This window comes from Microtus pennsylvanicus, chromosome 2, assembly GCF_037038515.1.
Source record: "Microtus pennsylvanicus isolate mMicPen1 chromosome 2, mMicPen1.hap1, whole genome shotgun sequence".
NCBI classification, from domain to species: Eukaryota; Metazoa; Chordata; class Mammalia; order Rodentia; family Cricetidae; genus Microtus; species Microtus pennsylvanicus.
The window spans coordinates 140324088-140334329 of NC_134580.1; the positions used below are offsets into that span (position 1 = coordinate 140324088).

At 48.2% G+C, this 10242-nt stretch overlaps 1 protein-coding gene across 6 annotated transcripts; it reads right to left on the bottom strand.

Annotated features, from left to right (window-relative positions):
• Nucleotides 1-264: 264 nt before the first annotated feature.
• Nucleotides 265-9342, bottom strand: LOC142844516 (uncharacterized). Of its 6 annotated transcripts, none has more exons than XM_075963053.1 (5): nt 9006-9342; nt 8071-8265; nt 6152-6278; nt 5736-5849; nt 265-4762 (listed from the first exon to the last, which is right to left on the bottom strand). In XM_075963053.1, exons 2-5 carry the CDS (start codon nt 8083-8085, stop codon nt 2946-2948), a joined length of 2073 nt encoding a protein of 690 aa, XP_075819168.1. In that variant the 5' UTR covers nt 8086-8265; nt 9006-9342; the 3' UTR covers nt 265-2945. The 6 variants fall into 6 exon arrangements, with proteins under 6 accessions (XP_075819168.1, XP_075819169.1, XP_075819171.1 ...); XM_075963054.1 differs by having other exon boundaries at nt 9033-9309; XM_075963056.1 differs by having other exon boundaries at nt 265-4759; nt 9006-9298.
• Nucleotides 9343-10242: the final 900 nt, after the last annotated feature.

Consider the following 10242-nt stretch of genomic DNA (forward strand, 5'->3'; position numbering starts at 1 on the left):
TTGCTGCAGAGACTCCCTGCAACCCGTGCATGGAGCTCCAAGGCTGCAGCTTTTTCCACCCATGCCGGGGTGGACTTTGGTGATACAGTTGTCTTTGAGCCATCCCCGCTCCTGTAAGCAACGCCCCCATACTCCTGTTAGTAACCCCAACAGACTCACTGGCTCTGTTGGACTCTGGTTTAATCGTTACTTTGGTCTGGAATAGGTTTCCTTTCTAGGGTGAGTAGGTCTGTTGCATCTCCCCAGTAAAAGTCTCACACAACAAACATCTATTGTTATTTTAATTTGGTGAACATGGGGGTAAACTTTAGGATGCCAAAAGATACCTCACAGCCTCTAATACCTCGAATGTGACCTTATGGAAATAAGGCCATTACAGATGTCAGTCATTAAGATGAAGTCATGCTTGAGAAAGATGGAACCCGGATCAGACGTACACAGACACATGCAGTGAGAACATGCTGGCACAAGCTGCAGGCAGACGATGTGGCAGAAGCCCAGGCAGCTTCCAACAGTCCCTAGAGGTCAGGCCTGCAGCGCTGGGCCTGACTTGGGCCTGGGTCCTGTGAGATGAGATCCATTCTTCTGGTCAGGGTGGTAGTTTCTTCCAGCAGCTGTAGGAAGCTCACAGACCCTACATGTCGCTGTTCCCTTTGGCTTCTTTTACACGTTTTTCCATTTAGTTTTAATTTTTGTGTCGTAATTTTTTAACAACTTTAAAAACTATTGTTATTCTGTGTGTGCATGGGTGCACCGCAGTTCATGTATGGTCAGAGGACAAACTTGTGGAGCTGGGTCTCTCTGTCCACCTCTACAAGTGACCTGGCTTGCTGGCTTGCAGAACAGGCACCGTTACCAGCTGAGTTTTCTCACCGGACCTTAGAGTTTTACTTTGATGTGTCTTGTTATTTTCTGTGTTTGGGGTTCACAGTTCCTCCACTTGCAGACTTACTTTCTTTTCTCATCAGACTTGAAAAATACATTCCCCCAGCATACAGCATTCCTGTCAATACACTAAGTCGCACTGATAAAGGCCAACGATTCAGTCATCACAGAATCGTGATTAGCTGCATAACCCAAGGGTAAGCAGAAGGCACAACTAGACAGCTAGGGCACAGATTTCCAGAGAGCAAAAATACCTACACCAAACAGCCCACAAACTTCCTCTATAAGGAGCTGTGAGAGCTCTAAGGGCAAGAAAAGAAAATTACAAATAAGGGCTACATTCTGACAAGGCTGACAAAAATGAGCAAGAATTCTATCAGTGAGTTTTTAAAACATTTTACCTTTTCACTATTTATTTTGTGTGTGCGTGCATGCCGCACCACACTTGTGGAAGGAGGGTAACTTGTGAGAAAAGCAGTTCTCTCCCAACATGTGGGGCGCAAAGACTGAACTCAGGTTGTCAGGCCTGCCGGCCAGCAGCTCTACTTGTCAGTCCTTGTCAGGCCTCGACCAGTAATTTTAAAAACAGATGATAAAATTCCATTTGCAGCAGCAACCAAATCTTTTAAGTAATTATTAAAAATTTCAGGAAACGATTACTATTGATACACATATATTCATGTTCTGTACGTATTATATACATGGAATACATGTGCATTCACAAGTATGTAAAGACATACAAACCTTACTGCAGGATATAAAATACAGACTGAATAAATAAACCGCTTTTGTTCACAGTGGGATTTCTGATGGGCCTCAAAGGGCAGCTTTCCCCACCCAAGAGCCCAACATCACAACCAGAAGCAGCAGACAGGTCAGAGAGAGACTCTCATTACCCAGAGTTGGATGACACACTTAGTCCGTCCAAGAAGGGGCTGATTAGCCAAGTGACAGCATTATGCCGCTTTGCCAGCTTGGCCACAGCCAAGGCCCAGGACAAGAAGCCCAGGGGCTCTCCTTTGTCTTGTCAATGAAATAAACTCACTTCAGTGTCCTAGGAATAACAACCCATCAGAGAACAGGGCTGGCTGGGCTTGTGGAAAATTCCACGGATGGCTGGCCAGCAGGACTTGACATTAACCCCATGTGAGCAGATTCCGGCCAGATGCATACATCCAAACTATGTGATTCTATTTGGCACCACAGAGACCTTTGCTCAGAAGCTGATATGTAAACTCTAAATAACACCCTTATGGACGTGGTCATTAGAAAATCCAGATTTTTTTTGAAAACACTGACATAATAATCAAGCCACTAAGGGGACAGAGGTATTTAAAAATACTTGAAGCAGAGACAGTGTTTTGAGTCGAACACTCCCCAGATCCAGTTCACTATTCAAGTTTATTACGTCTTTGCTGTTCTCGCTATGGCACCTGCGCCCATGGCACCTGCGCCCGCTGGCTACTCGGCTCACCTGGAGGCTCCTGGAGGCACTTACACGCCACCTCTTGGCTTCAGCAAAGGCTCACTCCCGTGAGGGAGACATTGTGGGTGGGCGAGGGAACTACGGTTAGTCCGCCTCCTCACTTCTGCAGATAAAGGGACTGGGGTCTGTCGCTAGACAACAACAGGGACAAAGGACAAGCAGGCTGTACCGTCTAAGCTGTGAATACGGTAAACTCATAAACAGAAACCATTCAGTTATCACAGGGACAACTGGTAGAGATCTGGCGTATCAAGACTGGATGCTCACGTCTGGCAACACACGCTATGTAAACTGACTGTGGAGGGTAATCAGGTAGGGACTCGTATTTGTCTCAGGATTTGGAAGGGAGGCAGGCACACCCGGTGTAGTGTCTGAAATGCTGAATGTTTTCATTGTAACACTGAAAGTCTGAAGTTCATAAATAAACTGTATGTTGCCTATGTGAGCTCTCCGGTGTTAGGGGCTGACGTCGGCAGAAAATCTCCTGCTAACCCATATGCTGACAAGGTCTCACTCCTTGATGCATAATCCAGGATTTGAGCATTATGTAAATTATCTGTTGCCTTGTTGGAATTCACTTCTTGTGAGTTTTCTGATGTAAAAGGAAGTTTGATTTATGGCGAAATGTTTTCTTGCATGTGTTACATTCATAGGGCTTCTCCCCTGTGTGTATTTTCTGATGCTCAGTCAGAGTCCAGAGCCGACGGTAGCTTTTCCCACATTCGCTACACGAATACGGTTTCTCTCCGGTGTGAATCCTCTTATGCACCGTGAACGCTGACTTGTGGCGGAAAGACTTCCCACACTCTTTGCACTTATGTGGTTTTTCCCCAGTGTGAGTTCGCTGATGCTCGGTAAAGGAGACTTTCTGGCAGAAGGTCTTCCCACACTCTTTACACTCATAGGGCCTCTCTCCTGTGTGTGTCTTCTGATGGTGCCGGAGAGCTGACTTCCGGCAGTAGGTCCTCCCACACTCGGGACATTCGTACGGTCTCTCCCATATGGTTCTCTTATGTGCAAAGCGGCGTGAGCTTTTGTGGACCGTGCGCTGGTGCTCGTGACACTCGTAGTGACTCTCCTTTGTGTCCGCCCTGTTCTGCTCACTGCAGTTTGACTTCGCGGAGGGCGGGCGGCCCCACTTACTAAGCGCACCGTTCTTCTCTCCGGTGTGAGTTCTCTGGTGTATCGTGAGTGTTGTCTTAAGGTAGAAAAGCTTCCCGCACTCAGTACACTCGAAAGTCTTCTTTCCTCTGTGGATCACCTGATGCGCGACAAGGGCGGACTTCGTGCACAAAAACTTGCCACACTGGCGGCATTTATAGGGCTTCTCTCCGGTGTGGCTTCTCAGATGCACGTTGAGGGCCGACTGGCAGAAGAAGGTCTTGTCACACTCCGTACACTCGTACGGTTTCTCCCCTGTGTGGATTCTCTGGTGCGCTGTTAGGGCTGACAGACAGAAGAAGGTTTTTCCACACTCCTTACACTCGTTGGGCCTCTCTCCTCGGTGGGTTCTTTGGTGCACAATGAGGTAGGACTTCTTTCCGAAGGCGTTCCCGCACTCCTTGCATTTATAAGGCTTCTCCCCCGTGTGTGAGCGGAAATGCTCAGCCAGGGCAGACTTCCGAAAGAAGGTCTTCCCGCACTCCTTACACTCGTAGGACTTCTCCCCGCCGTGGATTTTCTGGTGCACGATGAGGGCCGACTTGTCGATGAAGGCTTTCCCACACTCTTTGCATTTATAGGGTCTCTCCCCGGTGTGAATCCGCTGGTGTCGAGTGAGGCTTGCCTTTATACGGAACGTTTTCCTGCAGTAATTGCAAGCGTAGGGCCGCTCTCCCGTGTGGATCCTCAGGTGCACGATGAGGGTAGACCTCTTCGAGAAGGTCTTCCTGCACTCTGCACACTCGTTCCGCTTCCTCTCCTCACACTCCTCGGTTCCTGCCGAGGGGGCTGACTGCTGGGGGGCAGGCTTCCCGCCCTTGCCGTGTTCGGAGGGTTGACTTACAGATTGGACATTCTGGTCTTTGGTAAGATCTTCACCCTGACTCCTAACGTCCCTAACCTCATCATGTTTGTTCCGTTCTGTCCCAGAATGACCTTTGTCAGCCTTTGTGTGGAGCGGAGGTTTCTCGTACCCATCGGGCTCAGCACGTACCTTTGCATTTGCTTTGCTTTGCTTTGCAACAGTTTTTTCTGAATTAGTTTTCAAGTCATTTCCACCTGGATCATATTTATGAAGCATTTTTTCTGAAGAAACGGTATTCACATCTGGAGCAACTGTTTTCTCAAACAGAGCAGCTTTTTCTGGCATTGTTTTGTTACTGCAGGCTAAAACTGGCTTCAAAGGCTTGTCTTGTGTTCCCTTGTCCTTCTCTAAGGCAGCGTCATCTTCTGGAATGAAGGAATGGGATTAACATTAATATATGAGTTCTATGTAGCTTTGAAATGACAATCTGTAGAAAGGCCTTATAGGGGCCAAGTCTTCAGGGCCGGCTTTTCAGTGTTAAAGAGATTCAAGTGTAAGTATCTCCTACTTTATACATTTATAGAGAAAAAAATTAACAATAACACAAGGGAGGGGGGGAAACAAATTCACCTCTACCAGCTTACTTAACTGTGCCAAAGAAAGAAGAAACTGGCAAAGACTGTAAGAGCTTTGGACACTGACAGAAACATTCCAACACGGAACAGTCCCCAACATCTCCTGGAAGTGTGGCTGACAGGTGACATGGACAAGGACGTGGTGGGAACCGAAGAGAAAAGTCTCCAGGCAGAGACCAGGCATAGCAGACCTCAGAAAGCCAGTGTTCACCAGGAAGAAGGGGCAAACTTGAGAACTCTGGAGTTTGTACGGTGCAATGGAGAATGGAAAACAAGAGTCGGAGATGATGGTGGGTGGTGGTGGCACACGCCTTTAATCCCAGCTCTCAGGAAGCAGAGGCAGGTGGATCTTTGTGTGTTTGCGGCCAGCCTGGTCTACAAGAGCTAGTTCCAGGACAGGTAGACTTGTTAAGCAGGGTAACCCAGTCTCAAAAAAACAGAAGAAAAAGAAAGAACGAGCAGAGCTGAGTGGGGATGGATTGCAAGAACGCAGCAAGCGCTTTGGCGGGCACGGTGGGGGAAGAATGAAGAAATTAGTGTGTGGTGGAGGAGCTCGGGTTCTGTGGACAGAGCACCGAAAGTCAAACATTTTTATAGAATACATCTATTTGAGGAGAACATTTTAATATATACAGCGCGGGAGCTAGTTTCCTCAGTCACTTATAGAGCTCTACACCCTGGAAGATTCCAGAAAAAAAAAAGATCATATAGGTGCCAGCTGCGATCACTAGCCAGCCAGGGACTGGAATTCTTTGGTTTTTACCTGCTCGGTCTTCACATTTCTCTGCATGGCTCTGACGTGGCGATTCTTCCACTATCCAAGGCTCTTTGCCTTGCTCCAGTTTTAAGATCACATCTGGTTTGCTAACACGAAACCCTGTGAAGGAGAAATAAGAGGGAAGTGGGAGCAAGCTCTGTGGACTTCAAGGACTAAAGGCTGGGGAAACCGAGCGACCGAGATGCCCAACAACTCAATGGGGCTGATACAAATGAGTGTAGGACAGGTACACGCGTGTGCAAAATGAGTGTAGGACAGGTACACGCGTGTGCATGCGTGTACACACTGTCATCATCCTTCTCCCTTGTTACTCAAGGAGAGAGAGCTCATTCTGATAGCCGCATGTCCTTGTGACACAGAAGAGAGGCCAGCTCTGGCTGCCGTGAGGACACTGCGCTCACCCGCTGAGATGAAGTTCCTGTAGTTCTCCAGCATCACGTCCCTGTACAGGAGGCGCTGTGTGGCGCTCAGGTACCGCCATTCCTCGTGGGTGAAGGCCACAGTCAAATCCTTGAAGGAAATTGATCTCTGAAAGGACATGTTTCATTTGAGATAATCAGAACTGAGCAACAGCAAATCTGTGGGAATATCAAATGTAAGGAGGGTGCTGTCACGGCCAACGTTAGGCTGTAAGAGATGCTTCATGGGGGACGAAAGAGCAGAAACGGCTCACTGTTTGTGAGTGAGCGTTTTAAACGTGCAGATTATACTGTGCCCTGGATCCCCAGGCTACCGACTCGGGTGCAGTATGGCTCTAGCTCCACGGAGCACCCAGCATAAGTGACACAGGCGGAACAAACATGCTAGACAAAGGGTGACCACAAATGGTCCTATTTTGTGCCATCGGACTTCTGTGAGATGATCATTTTAGTCCTCACGTGAGGTGTGTCTTGCCATAGCGTGTTCACTGAGAAATACACTCAGGCAAAACACGCATGACAGCCGAAGAGCAGTAGTAAAGGAAGGCTGTAGGGGAAGTGGGCAGAGCACACGGGTACCTACCCAGGTTTCTGCAGCACATCGGTAACACACTCGTCCACGTACTAATGACCCATGTGTTTACCTGGAAATCATAACGTAACTCTACAAGCCATATGTTGGTGCCAATAAGCACGTTAACACCATTAACAACTTGCTATTCCCGTGCTTCCAGCCACGATATGAATATGAAGAGAAGTGCAGGGGCTGCTATGGGGCTCCATGCAGACCCACAGGGGTAAACTAGGGCAGCAGGACCCAATGTGCACGCTGGAGGCAACCCTGCAGCACACGGGTGATGGCAAGCCACTGTCTGTGGGCCAAATCCAGCCACTGTAGCTGAATCTGGCCGGCGCCTGGTTCACACCTTGCCCGTGACTTTCTCATGCAACCACTGCTGCATTTAGAGCTAAAGGAGACTGTATCCAAGCAAAACTGTAAACGGTTATTATCTGGCCTCCCAGAAGAAGCTTGCTATTCCATGCTTGAAAACACGGGAAACAACAGCTAAAAGGTCCAGTCAAAGGGGAAGAAAGTTAGGATGCCCTTCCACAGGGAGCATCAGTGGGTGTGAGATGAAGGTACTCCGCTACTTGAGGACCAAGATGGACTGACCATGTGGGACGGAGACATTATGAGCTGGTGGGATGGCATGACCGGAGCTGGGCACACGCCAACATCATATGCTAAGAGACTTAACACATATGTCATTTTCTTTTGCTCCCCCTCCCCGTTTTTGAAACAGTTTCAGACTGTAGCCCAGGCTGGCTTCAATCCGTAGCAACTCTCCTGCATTAGCTTCCTAAGTACTGGAATTACAGGCGTGAGCCGCCACAGCTGGCTTTGGGCCTCATTTTCTTCCTAGCTTGTGTAACTGAAGGATTAACAGCCTTGGCAGGAAACAGTGGGGAAGAAGCACACTGGACAGACAGACTGCCAACATTATTTCTTTTTTGGACAGCAGGACTCCTAGTGTCTTTAGAGGACTTTTGCGGAGAAGTAAAGCAAGGGTCCCACCCTGAGGTTCTTCAAGGCAGGACGATTTCAGAGCTCAAAGGGTTGCACGGTAAAACTCTAAATGAGAGTATCCCTGGCTGTCCGGGAACTCTATGTAGCCCAGGCAGGCCTCAAACGTAGAGATCCACCTGCCTCCCAAGTGCTGGGATTAAGATCATACACCGCCCTGCCCTGCAATAAGTTCACTCTTCTGGTATTGATCTGATTCCCTTATTTTCCTTGAGGCTGAATTTTATATATTTCTACCATTTAACCTGAGTGTATATGTTGTAATCCAATGACAACCCACGGCCCAAGGTGGGAAGTGAAGCCCTCAGTGACTTACCTGGGAACTTTCCATTTTCAGGTGCTCTCAAGAAAGGGCCAGGAATGATGATCGAAGGGCTGGGTGAGGAAGAACGGGGTCAGTTACAGACACACCATGGAAGGAAAGGACCCTGCGGCCAGCATCACACACGAAGCAACCGCTTGAGGGAACGCCCACGAGCAGCTCTGAATGGACCAGTCCGAGCTCTTCTCACTGTGTGGATGGAAACAAAGGGGTTAAGCTGAATTACTGTCTTACTTATGCCGCCTTAAAAATCAAACACACAACACTTAGGAGTTCATATTAGATCAGATCAATAACTTCAGCCTGGAGGAGCAGTACAACAAAAAAGCAACTCTAAGATTAAGACATTAAATAACTAACTTCTGGCATCACTGACCTGTTTTCCTTAGAATGTGTTCTGAGTTGAGATCAGAAAACCCAGACAGAAGGACTGAGGGTATTGAGATGATTACCACTCGGCTCCCCTCCCCCAACCTTAACTGCAGTTTCATGAGAGGCCTCTGCTTAAATGTGGTTGAGGACAAAGGCCTGACCTGGGAATCAACAGGCTGGAATTAAATTCTTGGCTCTGTCACCAGCAAACTACCTAAATGGTTAAAATAGTTGTCTTGCTCATTTGAAAAGAAGGTAATTTTAAATATCTGAAAAACCTTCTCTCTAGGTACACTATGTCATTCTATATGAAATCGTTTTCGACCCCAGGGTGGTGATGGACGTGGTTTGAGCAACTCAGGCGAAACGGCTTTCATTTGTTCTAAGTGATAGAGAGACCTTTCCCTCATCCGTGGCAGGCATCCTTTCCCTCCAAACGACAAGCCCTCAAAGAAGCGTCATTCAGCCCAATCTGGACCTGCTCATTCCTTCAATCGCAGCTCAACCCGTAAGCAGCCCCGAAGGTTTACTGGTGCAAGGGCATCCGCAGGACTTACTGCGATCCGATTTTTGCATGCACACACCTCTCCGTCCCAGGATGCCCGCCCCGAGGCCTGCAGCCCCGAAACGCCCGGCGGCCTCGCCCAGCTGCTGGACAGCCGCGAGCCTTTGCAGGCCCCGGGCGGGCTCCGGTCCCTCCGATCCTGACCCGAACTTGATACTCAGTCTTCCTCTGGCTCCGGGGAAATCTTCTTTTATAGTTCCCAGAAGGCCCCGAGGAACCGCTGCGCTTAGGAGCAGCGGGAGCCTCGCCTAAATGCGCTCGGGGAACCGGAAGCGCATCCATCAAGGCTCGGAGACGGCGCGTGCGCAACGCCTCGTGCGGCCGTTCCCACGGTTCTCCGAGGGGTGCTGCAGTCTATCCGGGACTACATTTCCCACAAAGTTCCGCGACCTCCGCAGACGATTTCCTCTGGCGCTTGATTTTAATCAATGGGCTGTGAGCCATGAGTACAAAAGGAGTGTGAGAAAGAAAGATTACAGCCTTGGAAAGTAATCCCAACAGTGTATTAAGGAAACAATAATGACTAAAGGGTTCTCTCAGAATCGAAAAATAATGGCGAGCTTCCCAAAATTACAGAAAACATCTAACAACTAAAAATGAATCAGACCGTGTCTAAATATCTTAAAAGAAAATAATAGCCATACTGCTTACTCCCGGCTGTCTGAGTTTATTGACAGGTGGATCCTCACACAAGGAGAAACCGCAATAATTAACGGCAAAATGCTTTAACAGTATAATTTTTCGGTTATTTTATTTTATACCTATGGATATATTGCCTGCACGTATGCCTCTCCATCACTTGCGTGTCATGACTGGTGTCTGAGGATGTCAGCAGAGGGTACCAGGTGGTTGCTGGAAACTCTGGTCCTCTGGAAGAGCAGCCAGTACTCTTAGCCATTGAACCATCTCTCCAGTCCCTTAACAACATAGTTTAGCAGCACCAATTACATATAATGCAAGAAATATAGAAACTAACCTTTCATCCATGGGGACAAATTGTGTGTGTGTGTGTGTGTGTGTGTGTGTGTGTGTGTGTGTGTGTATAAAAGAATAAAGCTATATAAAATGTTTTGTTCACTGGAAGGCCTGGAGGTTTCTGACACAGTTACCTGTTATCATTAATACCAAAAGAAACAGCAAGGTGCGAAGGCTGAGAGATGGCTCTCAGTGAGTGAGGCTTCCAGGAATTCGATGCTTATATGTTGATTCCCACATCGAACGTGACTGTC